The sequence below is a fragment of the Eucalyptus grandis genome, chromosome 9 (genome assembly GCF_016545825.1).
Source record: "Eucalyptus grandis isolate ANBG69807.140 chromosome 9, ASM1654582v1, whole genome shotgun sequence".
Lineage (NCBI taxonomy): Eukaryota > Viridiplantae > Streptophyta > Magnoliopsida > Myrtales > Myrtaceae > Eucalyptus > Eucalyptus grandis.
In genome coordinates, this window is record NC_052620.1 from 20,341,843 (window position 1) to 20,369,234 (window position 27,392).

At 40.0% G+C, this 27,392-nt stretch overlaps 1 protein-coding gene across 1 annotated transcript; it reads right to left on the reverse strand.

Moving 5' to 3' along the window:
* Positions 1-24,718: 24,718 nt before the first annotated feature.
* Positions 24,719-26,305, reverse strand: LOC120288449 (UPF0481 protein At3g47200-like). Its single transcript, XM_039302435.1, has one exon. It carries the CDS (start codon positions 26,303-26,305, stop codon positions 24,719-24,721), a length of 1,587 nt encoding a protein of 528 aa, XP_039158369.1.
* Between the last annotated feature and the right edge of the window lie 1,087 nt (positions 26,306-27,392).

The following is a 27,392-nucleotide window of genomic DNA, read 5'->3' on the forward strand; positions in this document are numbered from 1 at the left end:
CTCTGGGATGCGAAGTTCAGAACTTGCAGAATGTAGGTCAAGCCTCTTCAGTTTTTTTGCATGATCAAATTCATGCCCTTGCTCTTCAAGTTCAAGCAAATGCCAAGGGTGAATATGTAGCTCAACTGAAGGAGGATTTGAAAAGGCTGGAAGGTATTGTCCAGTCAATGGGAGATTTCCAGCTTGTTTGTGTTCCAAAGCAATCCTAATTCCATTCTCTTTTCGTCTCTACCTTTTTAATGCTAACAAAAAAGGGGGAGAGATGTGCAGATTTGAGATTTGAAACTTGAGATTTAAACTCTTGACTTTTTTTATTAACTTTACTTTTGTGTTTGGCTATTTGAATGTGACTGGATTTGGATTTGGATTGCTTGATCGTTCGTTTTAAGCACTATTGGTATTTCATGGAAAAAATAGTTGCTCATTTACAGGACTAACTTATCTTCTGTGGATGCAGATTTTAATGTTATCCTTACTAAGCCAATTATCCTTTGTGAAATATCCATGTTTCCTTGAGTATTGTTTTGCATGTCAAAGTTATCCAAATCTGAAGGAAAGTTTTGTCACCATAAAAAAGGGGGAGATTATTGGAGAAAACTTCCTTAAGTGTTTTGAAGTTGACAAAACGTTTCCATCAGTCTAGTCTGAAGACTTGCAAACTCTTTCATCAAATTCTGAAGACCTCCGGACTGCCAGACTCAAGACTCAAAGTATATCCTCATTGACAGTTTCTAGACCGTCGAAGAAGGCTCATCCAGAACTGAGTATTTCGTTAAGGATTTGATTCTATCAACTGAAGAAGATCTCTTGGTTGGATATAGCATGTCGGGATCCATTATTCAAATAGAGATTGATTCAGGGATTTTGGATCCGTTGATTGGCAAAGTATACTTGGAAAGTTCTACTTATGGAAACCTAGATCTTGATTGTATGGACGAGCAGGATTGGTGGGCTATTGTCATATTCCTTAAATAACTCGAAATCTCCCTAATTGATTATGTCTAATGGGTAGATTGGAAGAACTTCTTTGGTAAGTGCCAACGAGTGTAATGGCATAAATGAGTATATAAGGAAGATGTTTCAGTTATTCGAGTGTGTGCGTGATAGAAGAATTCCAAAATCTGAAGCTCCATGTTCTTAGTCAATTTAATTGTTGAGTGAAATCTTGTATTCAAAAGAGAGTTTATATCTTTGTGAGACCTTGAGGAAGTGTAATCTCTACGTTGTGGAATCAAGGAAGAGCCATACTGTAACAACTCTTTTGATTCATAGTGAAATCCAGTTGGTGGGCTGTCAGTGCAGAAGAGTGGACGTAAGTTTGGATTAAGCCGAACCACTATAAACCTTGTGTTCTTATTCTCTTCCCTAAGCTCTTTTACTTTGAACGTAATTCTATTTGATTATTAGAATCTAATTTCCTTTTCATAATCTATTGCTGAACAAAGTTGTTTTAGAAGTAAAATCGCTCCCTTCACTTTGGAAAATTTGTTTTCACACCTATTCACCCCCTCTAGGTGCTCGTACTAGCTTTCACAATGTGTACCAAGAAAAATGTATTGTGCGAGGTAAATAAATGTAAATAGATATCAAGATTCACATCTTGTATTCGTAGACTGGTATGTACGGGTTAGCATGACCAAAAACATTTTTAATTTTCACGTTCATCAATAATGAAATCAAAAGAAAAAATTCCGCTGCTCTCATTTTTCAATAGGAATGAAAATTGCACCAAAATATATTGGTGTTTTATTAGTCTTTTTTTTTCTTTAGAAGCCAAAAATACATATGACCAGATCAAGAAAATAATTTTGCACAAGTAAGCAAAACACTCTTTCTCGCCGAACTTTTCAGTAAAAGGCGTTGGGCCTCTTCGTTTGAGAATCTCACGAAACCTCTTGAAGTTCTCTTTCTTCTCCTAAAATCCGAGAAGGAGAAGGCAAATTCGAATTAAATTCCACGTCTAATTTCATTTTTACCCCCAATTCTATCTTCGTAATTTGGTTTTACGGGAATCACCTTGAGAGCTCAATTAGCATTTGGAAGGGATGAAGGTTATGATCGCAAGCATATCAACGGTAGTCCTTTGGCAAAGTTGAGCATCAAACGGGGATCGCGCTTGCTCTTATGCACTTTGTAGTTCGTGCCCCTTACTGTTGATGAATCGATATGTTGCCTTTTTTCTTATTGGGGCATGCTTTGCGGACAAGTTTTCAGCTTGAGGACCTTGACTCCTGATGGAAGTTAGTCTTTGATAGTTCCTTGTACGATAAAAAGCATAGTTTTTTTTTTTTTTTTGGGCCAAAAAACGCCGCATAGTTCATTAGGTGCTTTCTGCGGGTGTAGCCAAAAGAACAGTTAATCTTCAATGGACAAGAACGTGGGGTCCTCTTTGCCAGAAGATATCCTCGACCGGTTGTTTGCTGAGTCTAAAACCACGAGTCTAGTGGATGCCTTAGAAGTTCTTGCGAAAATATCAAGAAATGCAGATGGGCGTGCGGATCTTGCTTCAAGGAGTGTCCTTGCTTTGATACTCGATCTAATTCAAGGACACTAAAAATATTTAAATTCTGAAATTCTGGTACCATCACTAAAGCTTCTGAGGAACCTTTGTGCTTAGAGAAGTCGTAAATCAAAATACTTTCATTGAGAAGAATGGAGTTGGAATCACTTTGACCATCTTGAGGGCTCCGATGCGCGCCTTTGCCTTAGATTGTAGAGCCGTCAGGATAGCCCTACACGCTCTAGCAAATGTCTCATTGGCTGGAACAAACTATTTGGGTTCAGTTCTTTCCAAATGAATTTCTCATGCCTACAAGAATTTGGAGCCAAGACATAGTCAATGCTTTGTGTATGATACTATATACTTGTCAAGATGGGAATCCTGTATGTGTGGCAGAGCCATGCGAAGATCCTGGTTTGTCTTTGGTGTCGGAAATTGCTCGGACTCCTTCAATAGGTACATTCCATTTTCGCTTGCTTCTCTTTAGGTCACTTTCTCAAGTTCTTTTCCTCCCACTTTGATTGAACCTAATTACATTCTTGTCTTCATCACATAATGTCATATTCTCTTGTTTGACTGTTGGATTTCGAGAAGAATGGTTTAATTTCCTTCTCTTAGTCATTTGCTTAGAAGAAGCACATTTACCTACTTTATTTATTGAACTAGCTGTTGTTGGAGAAAACTTCCTTGGGTGTTTTGAAGCTGACAAAACGTTTCCATCAGTCTAGTCTGAAGACTTGCAGACTCTTCCATCAAAGTCTGAAGACCTCCGGACTGCTAGACTCAAGACTCAAAGTCTATCCTCATTGACAGTTTCTAGACCGTCGAAGAAGACTCATCCAGAACTGGATGTTTCGTCAAGGATTTGATTTTATCGACTGGAGAAGATCTCTTGGCTGGATATAGCATGTTGGAATCCATTATTCTAATCAAGATTGATTCGTGAATTGTGGATCCGTTGATTGGCGAAATATACTTGGAATGTTCTACTTATGGAAACCAAGATCCTGATTGTATGGGCGAGCATGATTGATGTGCTATCGTTATCTTCCTTAAATAGCTCGAAGATCTTCCTAATTGATTCTGTCCAACGGATAGATTGGAAGAATTCCTTTGGTAAGTGCCAACGAGTATGATGGCATAAAGGAGTATATAAGGAAGACGCTCCAGTTGTTCGAGTGCGTGCGCAATAGAAGAATTCCAAAGTTTGAAGCTCCTTGTTCTTAGTCAATTAAACTGTTGAGCGAAATCTTGTACGCAAAAGAGAGTCTATATCATTGAGAGACCTTGAGGAAGTGTAGTAGAGTCTCTACACTGTTGAATCAAGGAAGAGCCTTACTGTAACAACTCTTTTGTTCATAGTGAAATCCAGTCGGTGGGCTGTCAGTGCGGAAGAGTGGACGTAGGCTTGGATTAAGCCGAACCACTATAATCCTTTGTGTTCATATTCTCTTCTCTACACTCTTTTACTTTGATCGTGACTCGTTTTGTTTACAAGAGAGAATTTCCTATTCATAATCTATTGTTGATTATCACTGCACATATCTCGCAAAATTGTTTTTGCACCTATTCACCCCCCTCTAGGTGCTCATACTGGCTTTCATAATTGGTATCAAAGCTTGTGTACTCACTTAAATTGAAGTGTTTTACTTCAGAGTTAAAGATCCATGGCTAGTATGTTGGCTCCAGGACTGGTTGAAGGGCAAAGAATACCAAACCGCCTTACTTTGATGGAAATGAATACAACATATGGAAAAGCAAGATGAAGGCATTTCTAAGATCAAAGGATCCTCTGGAATGGGACGTGGTAGAAAAAGGAATCATTCCTAAAGTTGCATCAGTCTCAAAAAGAGGAAAAGAAGCCATTTAGTCTAGTGAAAAGACTCAAGAAGAGATAACCAAGAGACAAGCTCTTGATGCAAAAGCTATTTATTCTTTATATTGTGCATTATCACCTACTGAATATAATAGAATATCTTCTTGTGTTACAGCTAAAGAAGTTTGGGATAGATTACACATCACCTATGAAGGAACTTTCCGAGTGAAAGAAACCATAATCAACATTCTGCTCGGACAATACGAAGCATTCAAAATGAAAACAGGAGAATCTATCACTGACATGTTTAGTCGTTTTACAGAGATAGTGAATGGTCTTGAAAATCAAGGTCAACCAATTTCCAATCCCATGAAAGTAAACAAGTTACTGCGTGGACTCTCCAAGGATTAGAATCACATAAAGACCTCAATAAGGGAGACACAAAGAATCATGCCACTCTCTGTTGATGAATTGGTTGGGACTCTTCAATCTTATGAAGTGGAGCGAATCAACGAAGATGAAGATCCTAAAGGTAAGAAATCCATTGCATTAAAATCTAATGATGATTCTGATGTCACAGATTCTGAAGACGATATGGATGATGAAGAGCTTGCTCTCATGATAAGAAGATTCGGAAAGCTAAACAAAAAGGGAAGAAGATTCAATCCAAAGAAACAGACTTTTCAAAAGCAACGGAGTAAGTCTGTTGAGGATGATGAATCCAATAGAGATGTAATCTGCTTTGAATGTAAGAAAAAAGGACACATAAGACCCAACTGTCCCATTCTGAGGAAAAAGAAAGGAAAAACTGAGAAGTATCGAAAGGCACTCAAAGCAGAAACTTGGAGTGATACATAATGTGAAGAAAGCGATGATGATTATGCCAATATTTGTCTCATGGCACAATCAGACTCAGATTCAGAATCCGAGACAAACTCAGATTCAGACAGCGAAATCGAGGTAAGTAATTTGAAAATCCCTACTAAAGTCTCTAGATACATTGATGAATTTTGTCTTAGTCTTAAAACTTCTCTTAAAAGGATTTCTGAACTTAAAAGAGAAAATTATGCACTAAAACAACAGGAAAATGTTTTGAAAGAAAATGTCAAAAGTTTAGACAAAAGTGTTTCTACATTGAAAGAAAATAAAGACAATCTTTCAAAAGAAAATGCATTCTTGAAAATTGGCATCTCAAATATTTCTAAAAGATTTTCTATAGGATTCGAGAAACTTGAGAAAATTCTTTCAAGACAAAGACCTTACTTCAACAAATCAGGTTTAGGAATGACCGCTGAAACCATTCCTCTAATTGATTTTCCTAAAGTAAAAGAAAGAATTAAGCAAAGACCTACGAGAAATGCTTACAAAAATCATTTCCAAAAAGTTTTTGTAAAACCAAGAGGTCGCAAAGGCTCTTAAATGTTCTAAGTGTAATAGTTCAGATCATTTTGAAAAAGAATGTTCTATGGTTTGGAAACCTGTTAAGAAGGTGTGGGCAAAGACCGTATATCATACTAACACCAATGGACCCAAGAAAATATGGTACCAAAGAAAGCTTGAGTCTCTTTTCTAAATGCAGTCACTATCAAGAGAAAGATTAAATGGTACTGGATAGTGGATGCTCAAGGCATATGACAGAGATTCAAATTGCTTCATAAAACTTGTTCAAGTTAATGGTGGAAAAGTTTCATTTGGAGGAAACAACAAAGGAAGAATTGTGGGATACGGAACTGTAAAGATTGGAAGTCTCACGATCAGTAATGTTTCCTTAGTGGAAGGACTCAACTACAATTTGCTAAATATCACCATTTGTGCGATATCGGTTTCAAAATCAATTTTCAAGAGGGAATCTGCTCAGAACTAGTAAAGACTCCTCTCAGTCTTTTACGGGTCGAAGACATGGAAATATCTACCTCTTGGATGTCAAACCAGATGAAACCCAATGTCTAATCTCAATTCAAGAAGAAGCAAGCTTATGGCACAGAAAACTTGGGCACATCAAAATGAAGCAAATAGCCAAAATTTCAGCAAAGAAGCTTGTTCGTGGTTTACCCAATCTGTCATACCATGCGTGTTGGGAAAACAGGTAAGAAACTCATTTAAACCAAAAAATCAAGTTTCTACTAATCGTGTACAGCAGCTTCTGCATATGGATCTCTTTGGACCAACCAGAACTCAGAGCATTGGAGGTAAGAAATACTGTTTAGTGATTGTGGATGATTATTCAAGTTCACTTGGGTATATTTCTTGGTAAGTAAGTCTGAAACCTTCTCTTACTTTAAAAAGTTTGCTAAAAAGGTTCAAAATGAGAAAGGGTATGTTATTTCAAGTATATGGACAGACCACGGAGGTGAATTTGAAAATCAAGATTTTGCTAAGTTCTGTGATGAATCTGGTTTTCAGCATGTGTTCTCTTCTCCATATACTCCAGAGCAAAATGGAGTTGTGGAAAGGAAGAATAGATCTTTGTAAGAAATGGCTAGAACTCTTTTAATTGAAAGTAACATCTCTTCACGTTTTTGGGCTGAAGCAGTTTCTACAGCATGTTATATCATTAATAGAGTTTTTCTAAGGCCTATTCTGGAGAAAACTCCCTACGAGTTATTCAAAGGTAAGAAGCCCATTGTTTCATATTTTCACGTGTTTGGATGTAAATGTTTTATTTTGAAAAATGCAAATGATCGAGTTGGGAAGTTTGAAGAAAATCGACGAAGGGATCTTCCTTGGATATTTGACCACAAGCAAAGCTTAAAGAGTATACAACAAAAAGACTCAATCTGTGGAGGAATCAATGAATGTCAAATTTCAAGATTCTATGCAAAATGAATCGATTCAGACTCAACTTGAAGAATCTGAACCTGCTCTAGACTCTACAAAGTCTAAATCTCCAGAAGCAGCTCAGACTTCAGAAGACCAGTAACAAATGATAGTCGAAGATTCAAATGAGGAAAAAGATCAACAGTCTATCAAATCAACCAGCAACTGGAAGCATAAGTCCAGTCATCCCAAAGATCTTATTATCGGTGATATTAATGAAGGAATTCGCACAAGATCCAAAAGGCGCAAAGAGTCTAGTGCTGTGGCTCTTATTTCTAAAATAGAACCTAAAAGTATAGAAGAAGCTCTAATGATGAAAGCTGGATTGAAGCCATGCAAGAAGAATTCAGGCAATTCAATATCAATGATGTATGGGAATTGACTCATAAACCGAAAGGTAAATCCATCATTGGAGCTAAATGGGTTTTCAGGAACAAGATGAACGAGAAAGGAAAGGTCGTAAGAAACAAAGCAAGACTCGTGGCCAAGGGATATATGCAAGAAGAAGGGATAGACTATGATGAGACTTACGCGCCAGTAGCAAGGTTAGAAGCAATTAGATTATTACTTGCTTTTGCTTGTCATAAAAATTTCAGGTTATTCCAAATGGACGTCAAAAGTGCTTTCCTAAATGGATTTATTCAAGAGGAAGTCTATGTGGAACAACCACCCGGTTTTTGAAGACCCAAGGAAACCAGACTTTATTTTCAGACTAAAAAAGGCTCTATATGGTCTAAAGCAAGCACCTCGAGCTTGGTACGATAGACTAAGTAAGTTTTTAATCAAAAATGGTTTTGTCAAAGGTAAAGTAGATACTACATTGTTTATCAAAAGAGAAAGCAAAAGTTTTCTACTTGTTCAAATTTATGTTGATGATATTATTTTTGAATCCTTTAATGAAAGTCTGTGCAAGAAATTCTCTAAGTCTATGCAGGATGAATTTGAAATGAGCATGATGGGTGAGCTAACCTTCTTTCTCGGGCTTCAAGTGAAACAACTGAAGGAAGGAACTTTTATTCATCAAGAAAAATATGCCAATGAACTTGTCAAAAAGTTTGGGCTGGAAAATTGCAAAAAGACCGATATACCAATGTCAAGTTCCTTGAAGCTAGATAAAGATGAAGGAGGAAAGAAAGTTGACCGAAGCTATACAGAGCATCATTGGTTCACTTCTTTATCTTACCGTTTCTAGACCTGACATTTTGTTTAGTGTTTGCATTTGTGCTAGATTTCAATCAGACCCTAAAGAATCTAATCTAAGTGCTGCAAAGCATATTATCAAATACATTGCCTCAACTTCAAACGTGGGTCTCTGGTATCCTAAAGAATGAGACTTTACTCTTCTTGGATACTCGACGCAGACCTAGCCGGATGCGAGTTGATAGAAAGAGCACCTCGGGCACCGTCAACTACTTGGAAGCGGGACAAAGTGTCTTGGTTTTCGATGAAGCAAAGTACAGTAGCTCTTTCTACAGCAGAAGCAGAATATGTAGCTCTTGGAAGTTGTTGTTCACAAATTTTGTGGATAAAACAACAGTTAAGAGACTTTGGAATTGAAGATTCATGCACTGAAATCAAATGTGACAACACCAGTGCAATCAATCTCACCAAAAATCTGATTCTTCACTCAAGGGAAAAACATATAGAGATTCGACATCACTTCATTAGAGATCATGTTCAAAATGGAGAAGTTTCAATTCAGTTCATTGACTCAAAGAATCAATCGGCGGATATATTTACAAAGCCTTTGGAGAAAAATCAATTTGAAGCTATTCGTTCCAGACTCAATATTCTAAAGTCTGAGGAAGTTCAAACCCAGGACTGAAAGTCTAAAGACACTCAGACTCAGACAATCAAGATTTTTTACTGTAAGTTGTTTTTATTTTATTTTATTATCTCTCAGATCAAATCCCGAAAAGGTACGATTATCTATCCTTAATTGATTGTTGCTATTTTCAATTTCCATGATTATTGTAATCTTTCCTTTTCGAAAAAGAAGTTATTTTTGAAATGACAGTTATCCATCTTTTAAAAAAGGCAGTTAATTTTTTTAAAAGGCATCTTTACATTTCTTTTATGACGGTCCGTATGCCTTGCTTTGACTGCCTTATATACTGTCGGTTCTTCTTCGTTTCACTCTCACAAACCCTAAGAAATCTCCGATCTTCCATTTCTATCTTCTTTTCTTGTTTAATCTTCAAAAAGTTGTCATCTTTCTTGGAAAACAAGCTTGGAATCTCTCAAAGACTGTGAAAGATGTCGTCCCAAAGAAAGTCTTCAAGGATCGCGAACAGGGGACCACAGCAAATGCGTGAGGGGCCTACGCACTTTGATCTCACCGAGGAAGAAGAATCTCCTCATCAGCGACAGAGCCCACAACATTCTCAGCGGCGTCCATCTTCTCCTTCTAGACCTCAGAATGTTTCACATCAAGAAGAGGAAGAAATCATCGAAGACGCAGAACCCGTAAGAACTCTTAAGCCTGGCTTTACTTATAAGCTTTACTGTGCTTTGAAGAGGGGTGGTACTCCTTTGAACTATATTGACGAATTTTTGAAAGAAAAAGGGTATCGAAATGAAACCTATTTTCTACGCACAATGGAATCATTGGGAATTGCCCCTGCTGCATCGGCGGAAGAAGCAATGGAAAATATCTCAACTGATCCACGTGTTGGAGGGCTGAGTCAGCCAGATGGGAATGACGATGATAGGATGTACAGTCAGTTTAAACCAACAATGGGTGTTGCGGCAAAAATCCGATGTAAAAGGACAGACTTGTTTCGATCGGATGACCACAAGCAACTGTACTCTAAGTTGCTGAAGCGTGGGGTAATAAACCCTAGAAGTGTGGGTTTTGATTTTCTTGACTCTGTGAATGTCAAATCTGCGGGAAAAATTCACTCTTCTTCAACTCGAAGAGTTTTGTTCTGAATCTACAGAAGGTTATGCTAAACTTATTGCTTATTTCTATTCAAATCTAAGTTTCTTGGATGCGAATAGATTTTCTTTTAGTGTTCGAGATCAAGACTATGTGGTTGACATGAATACATTGGCTGATGTGATTGGGGTTGAAAGAGGGAGATATTAACATATCAGTGTGTCTATTGCTCGTGCAACGTTGGAACTTGTTAAGGATAGAAGAACGGAAGAAAATATTTCCTATTCGAGGATGAATGCAACCAACATTTTGCTTCACAAGATTGTGATTAACTGCCTCAGACCGAAATCAACTTCAAAAACTGACGATTCAAACTCGGAGGCAAAGCTGATGTATGCCATCAATGCTGGTAAAAAAATCTCTCTTCCACACACCATTATGTTCCATATTTACAGGGCAGTGGTGAAGGACAGGGGTCAACTCCCGTACGCAGCTCTTGTGACCAAGTTATTCAGACACTTGAATATTTAGCCTCCCCGAATTCTTTGTGGTCGAGTGTGCAATCAAATGGTGGTGGGACTGAAAATGGTCTCTAAAATGCGTCCGAAGGAACTCAACAAGGAGTTGGAGAAGTTCAAGGAGAAAACCCCGTCAAGACTCATCAAATCTCTTCGGCTGCAAAAGGAAAGGGAAGGAGCCCATGGTTGCTCCATCCAAGAAAAGAAGAGCTCTCATCATTGAGGATGAAAAGGATGAGGATGATATCACCATTTCTGCAATGGAATTGAAGAACTTGAGTCGTTCTGCACCAGAATCAACGGAGAGACAGGAAAAAGACACGACTGAAACAGAACAGAGGACTGGAGAAAATGAAGATTTTGAGAAAGAAGCAGAGGAGAGAGATGCAGAGGAGGAAAGAATTGAAGAAGAAGAAGAAGAAGAAGAAGAAGAAGAGGAGAGAGTAGAAAAAGAACATGAAGAACACTCTTCTCCACCTGAAGGCATGGAAACAGGGGGAGATCCTGAGAAAAGAGGAACATCCTCAATCCCTGCCACCAGTGAAGGAGTAAGTCGCTCTCCAGCAGATCCAGAGGACATCTATGCCTCACAATTTCCTGAGGAGGGACACGATGTTTCATCGCCCAATCTGTGTGACAATGCTGATTTGCCATCATCTGCTATACACCGTCCGATCGTGCGAAGCCGGTACTTAGACCGATAATTCAGTAGACTTTCGCAGAATTCTTGATGTTCTTTTGGAGATGAAAGGTCAAATCTATGCTCTGGGATACGAACTTCAGAATTTGCAGAATACAGGACAAGCTTCTTCAGTTTCTTTGAATGATCAACTCCAAGCCCTTGCTCTTGAAGTTCAAGCAAATGCTAAGGGTGAAGAAGTAGCGTAATCGAAGGAGGACTTGAAAAGTGGAAGGCATTGTCCATCAATGGGAGATTTCCAGCTTGTTCGTGTTCCCAAGCCATCTTAATTTCATTCTCTTTTCATCTCTACCTTTTAATGATGACAAAAAGGGGGAGAGATGTGCAGATTTGACTGTTTGGATCTAAAAAATTTTTTTGATTGACTTGATGTTTGTGTTTGGCTGTTTGGATTTGACTGGATTTGGAATTGACTGTTTGAACATCTGTTTATCTTAAGTATTATTGATATCTCATGACTTTGTTCATAAGACTAACCTACTTTCTGTGGATGCAGATTCTAATGTTATTACTAAGTCATTTATTTTTGTGAGATATCCATATTTGCTTGAGTAATGTTTTGCATGTCAAAGTTATCCAAATCTGTAGGAAAGTTTTGTCACCATAAAAAATGGGGAGATTGTTGGAGAAACTTCCTTGAGTGTTTTGAAGCTGACAAAACGTTTCCATCAGTCTAGTCTGAAGACTTGCAGACTCTTCCATCAAAGTCTGAAGACCTCCGGACTGCTAGACTCAAGACTCAAAGTCTATTCTCATTGACAGTTTCTAGACCGTCGAAGAAGACTCATCCAGAACTGGATGTTTCGTCAAGGATTTGACTTTATCGACTGGAGAAGATCTCTTGGCTGGATATAGCATGTTGGAATCCATTATTCTAATCAAGATTGATTCGGGAATTGTGGATCCGTTGATTGGCGAAATATACTTGGAAGGTTTTACTTATGGAAACCAAGATCCTGATTGTATGGGCGAGCAGGATTGATAGGCTATCGTCATGTTCCTTAAATAGCTCGAAGATCTTCCTAATTGATTCTATCCAACGGGTAGATTGGAAGAATTCATTTGGTAAGTGCCAACGAGTATGATGGCATAAAGGAGTATATAAGGAAGACGCTCCAGTTGTTCGAGTGCGTGCGCGATAGAAGAATTCCAAAGTCTGAAGCTCCTTGTTCTTAGTCAATTAAACTGTTGAGCGAAATCTTGTACGCAAAAGAGAGTCTATATCATTGAGAGACCATGAGGAAGTGTAGTAGAGTCTCTACACTGTGGAATCAAGGAAAAGCCTTATTGTAACAACTCTTTTGTTCATCGTGAAATCCAGTCGGTGGGCTGTCGGTGCGGAAGAGTGGACGTAGGCTTGGATTAAGTCGAACCACTATAATCTCTGTGTTCATATTCTCTTCTCTATACTCTTTTACTTTGATCGTAACTCGTTTTGTTTACAAGAGAGAATTTCCTTTTCATAATATATTGTTGATTAGCACTGCACATATCTCGCAAAATTGTTTCTGTACCTATTCACCCCCCCCTCTAGGTGCTCATACTAGCTTTCACAGCTGTTGCTCTTACTGATGACAGCAAAGATGTATAGTTGGGCTGTGATGAGTTTTCGCCCGATCAAGCGTTTCTCATTAGCACTTGTGGGAGAATAAATGTCATCACTATCTCTAATGAGTTTACATTATACATTCTCGGAGTATTCGGGGAAAAGCTAGCGGGCTTGTTGATTTTTTCGGGGAGGGCAAGTTAAGTCTTCCTACGGGGTCCTCTCGTATCAATGTCCTTGGTTACACACTCACCACACCGAGAGATAATTTGCGCACGTATGGGGCATGAGGACCCATGGGAAATGCAAGAGACGCACTTCTCTCCTCGGGTCTTTTGAATTCGCTTCTGCATTTGCTCCTTGAACTTGAGCCTCCCCAATTATCGAAAAGCCCTTAATCGTGGTCAGCACCAAGGCAGTGCAGATTCTTAACAACTGAAACAATACCCTTACGAGAGGTTTCGTAGAGACATCATTGCAGTCATCGGCAACTATTTGTACTAGGGGAGGAGCATGTAAGATAAGTTCAGATACAAGAATGGGATTACTCTACTTATGCAGCAGTGCGTTGCAGATGAAGATAACCCGTTCTTGAGAGAAGGGGGTATTTGGACAATCAGAAACTTGTTCGAGGGAAATACCGGAAACCAATAAGCAGTTGCTGAATTGGAGCTCTGGGGAACTGTTAATACACCGGAGATTGCAGAGCTAGGTCTTCGAGTGGAGTTGGATCAAAAGACGGAAGACCGAAGCCGTAAATTTTGCATGAAAATTATCAAATGTCTATTAATCGACTTGATAAGCATACCCTTTTCTATAGTTTCTTAAATTTTTCTATCATGTGTTTTTTCTGATGTCTTAATCAACGGAAATTTTGTCCATGGCATCCTGGTGGCAATTTTGGCCCCTACATTGAGGAAAAAGCGAGAATAAAGAAATTTTGATGAATTAGCATGTTGTTATGATGTTTGTTTTAATTTTCGAGACTATAAGTGGTGACAATATTGAGTTCTTCTCGTTTTCCTTGTCTGTGATAAAAATTTACTCTTATGGAAATAAAGGACCTTCAAATCTTGGAGAAGTACGAACACCAGTGTTTTGAAGAAAAAAAAGGGTACGCCTAAGGAAGTATCGGAAAAGTGTACACCAACTAATTCAAACTTCCCGGCCAGAAACAGGGCAGAAAAGAGGAGTTTTGGCGCCGTGGTGGGAGCGGTGGAGATCGGCAGCCACGGCAGATTTCTGGCGATTGAGAACGACGGAGAAGACCTGTGACTGAGAGAAATCAGTAATAATGTTTTATCAGCTCTCGGCTCCCCGCAAAATCATGCTCTGTTTTCAAGTACACGTGTAATTAAAATCCAGAGAATCGTAAGACACGTGCAATTAAAATCGAAGTACAATTTTTTGGTGAAAAATTCGGGGGCAGACAACAAAGCCCTAATCGGAGATTGACAACATTATTTTTCAGAATCACTCGTCCGACTAAGCACTCAACGGTCACAAAGCCCTAATCTTTCCTATTTTGAAACCCCCGCATCTCACTGATGATCCACTCAGAATTCTCAATCTTCTTCAAGTATTTCTTAATATTTCCTAATTTGGATTCGCACTAGCTTTCTTCTTCCCCTCCCTCTCACCCCTTCTTCGTCGCTCTCTCTCTCTCTCTCTCTCTCTCTCTCTGAAAACTTACGATCATCGTCTCTTCGTCTGTTCATCTCTTCATCACTTCGCCTTATAGCAGTGTACTCAACCACAAGCTAACTATGTACCCCGGTTGAGTACAGTTGCCGTGACACCTATTTTCTGTAAAATTATTTTTGTCTTCCTCTTTCATTTTATTTTTCCCGTTTATTTTTATGTATATTTTTAATAGTTATTTCCTTCTCCGTCCCTTTCTCAGTCCATCGTCGTCTATAATGCAACGACTCAGTTTCCGACTTCCATTACAATTTTGGTGTTGTTTGGTTGCGGTTCCAATTGTATAATCTGTGTGCTGTTCTATATCGCGAGGTGCTGCTTTGATTTCTCCTCTCGCGTCCCTCCTCGACTGGCAACTTCTTTCTCTTGGTAGCTTCAACCTGCTCGGCTCCTCCACCAAGATCTGCTTGTCTCTTTCTCTCAGTTGATTTCATGATTGACATCTGCGTATGTTTGTTGAATGTTTCCTCTGAATACTGTGAGAGACTATTATATTGAATGCGCTTACAAAATGTTTATTTGTTTGTCCAAATATCATATATTTCGGCAATTAAAATTCACTTGATTCGTTGTATTAATTGAAGCCAAATGTTTGCTATGAAGTCGTTGACGTCTACGCATACCAAATGTTCGATGTTTTGTACAAATGAAATATGCTTTAGTGATCTTAGACTCACTTATGATCAATCCCTGGTCACTCTGGGATGTTCGGACTCCATTTTAAGGAGTGAAATTTGGATTGTGGTCATTGGAATGCTTGCTGGCCGGCACCTATTAAGCATGACTTTGATGTATTTCAGTGTCATGGGAGGAAGACGTTGGTTGTCCATGATAAAACATTAATATATTGCTCTTTGCTCGTCATTTCTATTGTGTTTCAGTCTCATGTCCATGCTAGATAGTTTGGAATCCATATCAATTTATCATTGAATGATTGCATTTTTACGGCTTTAATATCTGGAACATGATCTAAAATCTTGCTGATTGTGACTGTTTCTTCATTGAATGATGAGTGACTCATGACTTACTGGCAGCATCATCTGGCCAATGAGTAGCTTGGAAATCACTTGCTGATTGTGACTGTTTCTTTACCAATTCGCACGTTTTCGTAATCCAACAGTGGATGATTATAGTTGGATATCAGTCAATCAAGTTAACAATATTTTACTATCTCAAGACAGTCTGAGAAGGTTAATTACCATTTACTCCATTACTACCTCTACTTGACATGGAAATATCACCTCGTTGTCTGCAAGACGCCAACATATAACAGGCTAGTTTGCTAGACCCAAACTAACCCAAATGAACCAAATCTAATGTTCTTTGGAATTGGAAAGCTTGCAGAATCACAGCAGTAGCAGATATGATGATGAGCAACGCCAAACAATTTATAGATGAATAATAAATTGGACGAAACAAGCCAAAGCAAGCTGGATAAAGAAAGTCCCATGAGAATACATGGACCTTTTACTACCAGGTTTGTCTCCAGTCAACAGGGTATTATCAGCAGTATAGCCTTATTCATCTCTTATTGAGCGCTTACTTCCTAAGGCTGGCACCAAATCAGCATATGAAGCATCTGAAACAACTCCTGCCCTTTTCACCGCCTGGATAACGACCTATGTAAATCAAACTCTTGGCTCTATACAGTCCAACCAAAGTCACCAACAAAATTTCAAAGGAAAAGACGGCATCCACTTTGATGTCGCTCTCTTTCTCCAGTATGTTAGAGTTTCCATGTTTTCAACTAAAAAAGCCCTAAAATCAGCCAGATGTGCTCGTGAACAACACTTCTCTCTCAGCAAGAAAGCATAGAGCACAGGCAAGCCGATCAAATTATCCCCGAGGCTTCGCCTTTCCATATAATAAGACAAATCCAGTAGAGCAAATCTCAAAGAAGAACGCCACAGCTCGACCACAAGAGAAACTATACGCCAAGCCTCACTTTTCGAAGTTTGAGAGATTTTGCGAAATGATGCAGTTTAACCTGGTCACTTCGCATGAGACCGATGGTAACTCTGCGTCTCAGAAGCCATAGTCATTTCAACATTCAAGAAAAATCCCTAGGCGAGCCCAATAAGCTACCTAATGATGCGGAAAATTGACGACGTTTCACAGTTATCAAACTCACAACGGAGCATAAAAATTTTCGCAGCACAAAATTATAAACTAACGGATGGTAAATTTATCACATGTACCAGTTTAGGGATTTTTATGGTCAAAAATTAGTTTTAAATAAATTCGTCACGGGTATACCAGTTTAGAGTTTTTGGTGATAAAAAAATTAATTTTGAATAAATTTATCATAAGTGTACTGATTTGAGATTTTTTCGTGATATTAACCATAATTATAATTACAATTTTTCGATAGAACGATAATTTGCTCATGCGATATGTATAGAAGGAGGTGGAGAGAAGTCTCTGTCCATGCTTTGCTCATAAAGCCGGAAGTGTCACGATTATCATGCCCCACCTTACCTATACAAGCTATAATTATTGGCTGTCCTACGTTCAATTACGTAAATAAAAATGATGGGTTTATAAAATATTAGTTGAGCATATAGGGTCATGAGAGGACTCAATTTTTATTTTCAAATGCAACACTTGCTATTTTTGCAATATTTTCGATCTATTAAATTATTATTTACCATGAAAAGGGAAGGTTGAGACCTTTTATAAAAAGGAAAAAAAAAATGTTGAGATTGGTGTAATTATTGTTTTTCCTTCTTAATTTTTGTCAGAGGTTTGAATCTCTTAAGGCACACCGGTTGATCATCAATCTCATTTTTGAGGGAAATTATTAGTTAAGGCAATACATTTTATTGTCAGATAAACCCAATTCCACCATTATTGCACCATTGTGAGCTAAATCCATTTTAGGTGGGTAAGATTCAAACTCTAATTAATTATAGTTTTTTTTATAAAGGCCAAATTAGAAACAAGTCTTAGAGAATCAATGAGAGTAGCTAATAGGTTTGAGGTATAGTGGTGAAGCGTATGTAGAATCCAAGGCACGCTAAAATTAATTTTACTTTTTTTTTTTTTACCAAAAATTAATTTTACTTGACTATATAGAAAAATGGTTCATTTAAATCACGATCGTTAACTTAGAGATTCACATGTGGAACCCACATGGAATTCATGAAATTAATAATCGTGATTCAACCTGTCCAATGAATCAGATCGAGGAAGTAATTGGTGAAGGAGAGGAGGAAGTCCTCCAAAATCCTAAGCCCATTACCTTTTTCCAATTGTGTTTTTTTTGGTCGAAATAGGAACTATTATATCACGAATGAAAAGGATGACAGCAGCCCGAAGCTTGGGCTTCAGAATACAGGAGATCCGAAAGCAAAAGGGTGGGGACGTAGCCCAGTTCGGTGATAAGTTGCCATTAAAATGGGCCTTAGCGGTCCAATCAGCCACAAAATTGGCTTCGCATCTACAGTGACGAATTCTAAGGTTAGGGAAAAAGGAAAGTTTGGCCGCCGCTTTTGCAAGAAGAGGTCGCATCTCCCATGGTGTCGATGGTGGTTCGTGGACAGCATCTACCAAAACAAGACAATCAGATTCAAGCACAAACCGATCCTGGTCCTTACTGTGTTGCAGCAGATAATTAAGAGTGATGAGGAACGCCCGGATCTCGCTGTGCAAAGCCGAAGTTGCTGAGAAATCGCAGGTAAAGCCATGGATGAGAGTTCCTATGTGATCTCTGAATATACACGCCATAGCTCCTTTAGAACTCGTTGGTTGATGTGCTCCATCAATATTGATTTTCACCTCGCCAGGATCTGGTGGCCATCACTGTAGATCGGCTTTTGAAGCAGATCGGGCTGTACGCGTCGATGGCTAGGAAGAAAGCGTTGCGATTCATACTTGGGCAAGGGCCTCCTCCACTACCCGTGACGAGTTGGGGCATTGTCGACGGAAGATGAAGCCATTTCGCGATTTCCAGATCTGCCATAAGAGTGCAGCAATGATCTCCAGACCAGGCGATGTACTCAGGTGTTCTAGTTGTGCTGCTAACCACTCATCTATTCGTTTGACTGATTGTGGTGTGATTTGAATGCTGATCTGTGGATGTGACCAAATACGATGCGCCCATGGACATAAAAGAAAGAGATGTTATATGGTTTCCGGTGTGTGTTGATTACAGATAGGGCATGTTGGTTCTATTGTGATGTGACGTTGAAAAAGATTGTCTTTTGTTGCTAAGGCGTTGTGACAAACCGACCATAGGAACAGTCGAATTTTGGGGGGTAAGTTGACAGTCCATATGGATTTCCATAGTAGTTTGGGGGGTTTGTATGATGATGATGTTTTGTTATGTTCGTTACTGGAAGTGGAGCGTCTGATGGTATGGTAGGCACTTTTGACAGTATAGTTACCATTTTAAGTCCTTAACCAAATTAGTTGATTAGAAGTGTAGTGAGGCCTTACCTGTATGGCAAGAATTTCTACGGTTGTTGGGGCATCAAAGTGCTGATTGAGAAGGGGGATGTTCCAGTTGTTGTTAGTTGAGTCAAAGAGATCAGCTACCAATTGCGGATCATCTGGAGCAGTAGGGCCTCCTATAACTTCTTTAGGGATCCAACGATCTTCCCATATATTAATAGTTTGTCCATTACCAACAGACCATTGCAGGTGAGGTAAAATGACATCCCTCCCAAGGAGAATACTCCGCCATCCCCAGGATGGTTTGGTTCCCTAATCAGCATGCATAAAGTCCTACGAGTGGAAATAAAGCCCTTTAAAAAGGGTGCTCCATAAGGATGTTGGGTGATGCATTAGTCTCCATGCTTGCTTACCAAGCATAGCTTTGTTGAAGTCAATAAGATCACGAAATCCGAGACCCCCACTGTCTTTTCTACTTTTAAGAACTTCCCAATTTTTCCAGTGTATGCCTAATTTCTTTCCATCACTCTGCCATCAAAACTGAGCAATTTTCTGTTCTATGGACTTGCAAATTGACACGGGAATTTTAAAAATGGACATGGCATACTGTGGTATTGCATGTACAGTAGTCTTGAGTAAAATTTCCTTACCACCCTTAGAAATCAGGTTTTCTTTCCACCCTTCTAGTTTGGCAGTAACTCTTCCCAATATCCAAGAAACATCTCCCTTTTTTATCTTCCCTAGTCAGATGGTATACCGAGATATTTACCAGCCTTATCAAGCACAGGTATTCGAAGTTCCCGAGCTAGATTTTCCTATAGGGTAAGAGGACAATCTTTGCTAAAAAAGAGTCCAGATTTATTTCTATTAACAGCCTGGCCAGTAGCAAAGCAATACTGGTTGATGATATTGGCTAAATTCTAACATTCAAGTAGCTTACCATCTAAAAAGAAAATTGCATCATCTGCAAAAAACAGGTGAGATAGAGTAGGACACCACCTGTTCAGTTTGATGCCTGTGAGAAGCCCCATGGTAACTGCTTGATTCATAAGATGAGAGAGGACATTCGCCAAAAGGATGAATAGATGGGGGGAGAGAGGATCTCCCTGTCTAAGACCTCGGGATGGTTGGAAATATTGAAGGTGTTCACCATTGAATTTAACACTAAAAAACACCGTCGTTATACATTGCATGACCTACTGTACCCATGTAGCATGAAAGCCTATCTTTAGGAGATAATCTTTGAGGAAATCCCACTCAACCCAGTCATATGCCTTCTGCATATCCATTTTTAGAACAGCTCGAAATTGGAGCTTGCATTTTCTGATCTTAATCTGATGAAGCACCTCTTGGACTATTAAAATGTTATCTTGTATTTGTCATCCACTCACAAAGGCACTCTATTCCCTGGATATTAGGTCAGACAGGTAGGGCTTAAGTCGATTAGCAATCACCTTAGAAATGATTTTATAGACATAATTGCAAAGGCTGATTGTACATTATTAATCGAGCCTTTCAGGGTGAGGTACCTTGTGGATCAGGGAGATGATAGTTCGATTTAGATCAGGTGGCATAACTCCAGATAGGAAAAATTGTTGCACTGTTTGGGCCTAGAGCTTTAGTTTTTCCCAACTGGAAAGTAGCATGTTGGACTTCCTCCTTTGTGACCAGAGCTATCAAGGACAAGTTCATTTCCTCAGTGATTATACGAGGACATTGATTCAGAATAGGCCCATAATCGCAATGTCCCATGTCTAATATAGAGTAGAAAAGTAATATGTTGTCATTTGTTTTAGAAGCTGGGGATCACGCACCCAAACTTGGTTGTCATCTTGCAGCATATTGATCTTATTACGATGTCTCCTCTGAATAGTAGTTGCATGGAAGAATTTGGTATTTTTATCCCCCCCACCTCAGCCAGTTTATCCTAGACCGCATGGCCAAAGATTGTTCTTCTTGCTGCTAATTGTTTGAACTTCGTCTCCCAGGGAAGCTTCTCATAATTCGCATAGGTGACCGCAAAAAAAAAAGGGGAGGTTTATTTTTACTTTGAGCCCAAAAGAAAAAGGCGAGGCTTAGAGGTTCCCTTTTGGCCCAAACATTTCTTTTCTTTTCTTGATAAGTCGTCTTTTTTCTTTTTCCATAGCCTTATTTTCATCTTGTAAAGAATGCTTAAGATCTTTCTCTCAATTTCATCGGGAAAACTTAGATTTCCTACCTAGCTTAAATAATTAATAGAAGTTAAAAAGTTTGAAAGATTCATGAGTATTACCATATCGAACTTGGAAGTTGTAGTTCATGCAGTCTAAGTTTGACCGCCATCACATATTTTTTTCATTGGAATTTTATCACTCTTAAAGTGTGGCATTATAAAATTCCTTGCCAATCTTTAGGGTGCTCTAATTCATGTCTTGCATTAAGACTTTGGCCAACTTTTGGTGAATAATTATTTAATGGAAAAATTGCTATTTTTGGCCATGGGGATTATGGATTGGAATTTATTAAGATAGGTCACAAAGTTTTGTGAATTATAAATTCCAATTAGGTGTTTATATAATTAAGGATTAGGTGAATTAATAGGATGAGGATGGGCTGGATAATTGAAGGCCCAAACCAGCCCATGACCTCACCCCATTCTCGACCGACCCACGAAGCCAAGGAAAGGAAGAGCTGCCATCGGCCCATGGCTGGCCTCAAGCCTAGCCGAATGGAGCCCCATTGGGCCGTCGACCAAGGAGAAACCGGCCCATGAGAGGCCCACTCCTTGCATGAAGATTTTGCCAAGTGTTTTCCCCCTTAGTCCAAGTGTCCTTCATGCAAAATCAATGATTGTTCATCATTGAGGGGAAGAAATTAGGGGATGATGAGGCCAGCTTAAGCGAGAAAGAGAGGGAGAGAGAGGGCTTCGTCCGAAGGGAGAGAAAGAGAGAAATTGAGAGAGAAAGGGAGAGAGTGAGAGTGCGAAGAAGAAGGAAGCCGCTCGTCCGTCGCTCGTCGTCGCCGTGTCCAGTCGCTGTGTGCTCGTGTTTGCTCGGTTTCGAGGCAAGTTGGGATCCTTAATCTGCTCTTACATGTTGTATCTAGCATGTGTGTTTGAATGGTGATGAATTTCGGATGTCTAGGGTGTGAAAAACCGAAGTTTGAGTGTGTTGTTTTGAAGTAGTGAACTGTTCTCGAGTAAACCGTCTGACCCAGAATGTTGTAGTGGCTTGCATGCGATGTTTGAGTCCGATTTTGGCTTCTACTTCTTCATGAAAGTTGTAGATAACATATTAAAGTATAACATACTAAACTTTGAGGCCAAATAGATGAGTTTGGAGGGGTGAAACCCTCCTCTACGAAAATGTTAGATCTGAAGCTGTTTTGTTGACCTCTTGGTGATTTTGTGTTGCATGTAACTTTTTATTGAGAATTTCACTTCGACCTCTTCACAAAATTTGTAGAGAACATCTTGAAGACCAACATACTCAAATTTGAGGTAAAAATAACAAGTGTAGCCTAGTGAAACGATTTTTCTTTTGAAGACATTAGATCTGGAAATGTCGTACTGAACTCCAGAGACTTCGTGGACTATAAAATGACTTTCCTTTGAAAATATCGCCTTGATTTCTTAAGGAAAGTTGTAGTAAACCTCTTGAGGCAAAACATATCAAATATTCAGAGGAAAATAAGGAAGACAAGTAGGCGAAATCGTGATTTTTCGGAGACAGCTAAACCTGGAATGTACTAGGAACAGGGGCTTCAACCGTCCATAATTAATTATCTAGGACAAATATGATTTCGATGCCTTCACAAAAAATATATTTTAGGGTCTTGGATATCACATATTCAAATTTCATAATTTTTGAAGGTCATTAGAGTATTTAATCGGAGAAATTTCAAAAACCGTGTAATCTGACACGTTCGGACTTAGTCAGTTTCAGTGCGTGGGCCATATTATTTTGCATAAAAATTCTTTCGGCAAAGTGTTCTTCATGAAGTATCTTTCTTTATGTCTTCCCTGCAACATATTCAAATTTCATAATTTGTGAAGTTCATTTGCCTATTTAACTGAAAATGTTTCTAAAACTGTGCAAGCTGGATTGTGCGAATTCCAAATGCTGAAATTTATGATTATTCTGTTTTGGATGAGCCCTATTAATTATATTGATTGAGGTGATTGAATCTTGTTGAGCATGTGATGATATTTGGCATTGCATATAGAATCAAATGCTGAATTTGACTTTGTTGCCATTACATCATGTGCCATGTTGATTGTGAGACATAAATTAGTGAATATGAATTATGATGAATGAGGAAACTATTGGAGGTGGGCCGATAATACCCTGGTAGTGTCAGGATGCCCGGGATGGGGGGTGCCGGATGCCCGATTGTACTGTGATACATGCCCGGATGTCCTCGGGACTTTCGAGATGCCCGGAATGGTTGGGTGCCGGAAGCCTCGGAGGTTTGTGCTCCGGGAATGCCTCGTGATGTCAGTTGGGATGCGAGATGCCCGGAATGTGGGGGTGCCGGATGCCCGGTGGTGTGTGCCGAAGGTTTCTCGCGATGCCTGGATTGGGGTGCGAGTGATAAAATGTGGGATGCAATTACTGGTCCCAGGAAAGAAAGATGTGGTGATCAAATTGAAAGATAAAAGTGGAAATTGAATCATGCACATATGATATGATGACATATGCATGGATGTATGATATGATGATGATGAGTGCATGGTTGTATGTGCACCTATGGCATGATGGTTATGTGTGACATGATGATGATGAGTGCATGGTTGTATGTGCACCTATGGCATGATGGTATATGTGTGACATGATGATGATGAGTGCATGGTTGTATGTGCACCTATGGCATGATGGTATATGACCTGATGATGATGAGTGCATGGTTGTATGTGCACCAATGGCATGGTATGTGTATAACATGATGGTGATGAGTACATGAGGATGGTTGTACATGTGGTATGATGACATGTGCATGGCTACAAGGTAAGGTATGCTTGGATGCATGAATGACATATACTATGCTATGATTGTTATGATTGTATTGTGTGATGCATTGAGTGGTTTATTGCATCTTTTACCTGCTGAGTGGCTGTACTCGCCCCTTCGGGGACCAACATTTCAGATTAGAAAGATGCCGCTCCCTACTATCACGCGGGGTACCTTCTATGGCCTCCCATCTGACGTGGAGGTAGAATGTTCAGAGATTGATTGCGTTACCATTCCTGGTCTGACGTTTGTGCGAGTTCGCATGCTGGTCATGTACGATGTGGGCCTAGCTAGGGGCCCGGTCATTCAGGAGTTTTTGTCGGTCCACGTCCGCCGAAATGGAGTGATTCGGGGGATGTTGCCGCCACCACCGCCCGACGCGCCAGGATGGGTGTGATGGCCGCGTGGGGAGTAGAGAGCTAACGTTTCTTTTTGGGGATAGCCGACACTGATAGATAGAGGATGACATGTGATCATTATAGGGGTCGAGATATCTTTTGGGTTGTGGCCAAGTGTAGTTAAAAGTCTTGGCCTTTCTTTTTGGTTGTACCGACCCGAGAAAATCCATCATGAAAATATGTAAATAAAAGTGTCTTAGCTTTATCTTTTATTATGGTGCTTAGTGGTGTGCATTGCATTATGGTTATTGGAGGGAGAGATGGTGAGACTCAATTATGCTTCCGCTAATAAGTTGCGCTGGGACCGTTTTAAAAAAAAAAAAAAATGCCTATGAACTATGATGCTTCTACTAAGAGATATAACTAGTGTTCATTAGGTGGAGCGATAAGTACTTGTAGCAACCTTAGGTGTTTCGGGGTGCCACATAAAGCGCTCAATCAGATAATTTCCACTATATGAGAAATCAAGAGCGCGGCCTATAGTAGCCATAGACTCCATAGAAGGTCTGTGTGAAAGTAAGCACAAGCAAAACTACAGCAGCAATGACGGAAATGATTGACCAGGGATTGTCAAAGTACTTGCTTTTGAGAATGGTTCTCCAGGCATTCCACTTTAGCGAGAGAGCATCTCTCCAGGATGACCAACTACGGATGCAGTAATAGTTCAATTCACCGGACAGATCTATAAGATAACTGTCTCGGATGTCGAAGGCCACCTCCTGGCAAAGCTGGTGGAAGAGGTCAGCCACCTCAGCGTCACTCCCAAGGCAGTGCTTGATGATCCCACGCTTGCAAAGGTACTGGACGTCCTCAGGGGAGTTGATCAAGTTATGCATGAAGATTACGTACGAGGTGACGTAGTGGCTGCAATTGAAGTGAGACTGCTCGAAGGCTATCAAGTTAAGGAAGAGCGACCTCGTCCCTTCATGGATCTCAATTGGCGGGATCCTGAGGATCCCGTTCTTGAAATGGATATCGCCCCAACTATTGCTATATCTACGCTTTATCTGGATCCCGGCTTCCCGTAGCTTCCTCAACCTAAAAGTGAGCTGACTTCGGCTCTGCGGCCATTTCTCGGTCTTGGGCCGCTTCAGGCCCAAGTGCAGGAGGCTCCTCCTGACCAATTCGAGGCAATGGACCTCCCTATGGTTGTAAAATGGGTCAAACTTCAGTCCTTTGCAGGAGTCCTTGTCAATGGGGTGCATCGTCTCCTCTAGCTCATCGGGGTGCATAGTCTCCTCTAGCTCCACCAATAGCACCTTTGACTCAGGGTCCTTGGGGTCAATCATAAAGACCACATTCTGAGGGATCCCAATCAGAGGGCTGAAGAACTGGAGCGCCAACTTGGTCACGCACTCCTTCTGGTTGAGGTCACCGAGCTGGAGACCGAGCAGCCGGTCAAGTATGAAGAGCGGGACCTGATTCTCGAGCATGATCATGTCCCGTTGGATCTGGAGTATCGATTCCCGCATTGAGAAGACAGGGTCATTGGGAAGGTAGCCGAGTTTCTTGAAACCCTCAGCGAATCCCTGGAACATCTCGATCACAAAGCACCCGTCAAGAACCATCATCTCCACGAACTCGTCGCGGCTCATGGATATCCTTCCCTCGTAGCAGGCGCAAGCTCTCCGCACGACCTTCTTCACTGAGTCTAGATAGAGGCCTATCCCCTGACCGGAGCGCTCAAGGATGCGGTGGAGGCAGCGCCACTTGTGCCGGTCCATATGGCGGAGGTGCTCCTCACCGTGGTGGTACGGCCCAAGGGAGACGATCTGTGGGACCCAGGCTTTGTCCTCGCCATTCTTGAGATAGCGTGGGATCCGGTAAATGGAGAGATTTGCCCATGAGCCTAGCATGTTTTCCTGGCGACCCTGCGCGTGCTTCTTTTCAATGGAGATGACCCACTCGGACTTGGAAGGCCTCGGCTCATAGTCGGGGACGATTTTGCTCCCATAGGTTGATTTCTTGGGAAGTCGAGATTCCACAGTTTCTCGGCTCTTGAGAGTGATTACATACCAACCCAAGAGCTCCTTGTAGCGAATAGCAGCCATTTCTTGTGAAGAATTGGTCTGCGTTTCTCCGCCTTTGCCTTAAATGGGTTTTTTTTATCCTTTGAATTGATGCTTTATAAGCAAAAAAAAAAAATTTGAAAAAAAAAAAAGAATTGCTACTTTTATGGCTACAGGTTTTGGAACAAAGGAGAGACTGTTCCTTCCTGAGAAAATATTCATGCTCTAGTCCAGTAGTTGATTAGCACGTGTCCAAATGGGCCCACTAATTTCAACTTTATTTTCTTTTTGACTTTTCTCCTTCCTCCATCGTCCCCCCGGCGATGGAGCAAGAAGTTGGCCCAGAACCAACAGCAACAATGAATAATTTAACATGCTCTCATTTTTCCAGTATTGAGACTCAAAACGAGCTTTATAATATTCTAGGCCTTATAAGGTCACGTCGATTACGTCATCAAAACAATAATATCTTAAGGTTGGCTATTATAACGACAATTAGTATCATTAAACCGAACGCCTAATAGAGTAATTTAACATTTTGTGCATGCAATATGTATTAAAGGAGGTGGAGTGAAGGCTCTGTCCACGCATTGATGGGGGAAAGGAAAGGAGATTTTCCCCGGAAAAAGCTGAAAAGAGTGTGATTATTAACATGCCCATACCTTTATAATTTGCCTCGCTTAGCTTTATAATTTGATTTTCATAAGCCAGAATAATTTAATTATTAATGGGAGAAATAGATAGTCGAATATAGTAGCATTTTGCATGTAACTCCCCATAAGAACAGCTTTAAAGGATGGCACGAGGATTAGATGCCACTATGCCAATCTAACCTCTCTCATAGAAGCTGTCAAGTGAGTTTTAGTTCATTTTTCAGATAAACCCAATGCCACCATTTTTTTCAGCAATGTTGTTTTTGTTGCTTGTTATAAACGTTTGGGTCCATGGCACATGTGGTGACTATGTTCCTATGTTTTTTATTCCAAGGTTTCGTATGTTTAGTATAAAATGAATAATTTAAAAAATATTTTCCTAAAAATGACGCGTGAACATAACATGTTGTTCAAAAATGAACTCCCGAGGGATCAACCCACTATTCGAAATATTAGTCAATAAAAATATTTTCATC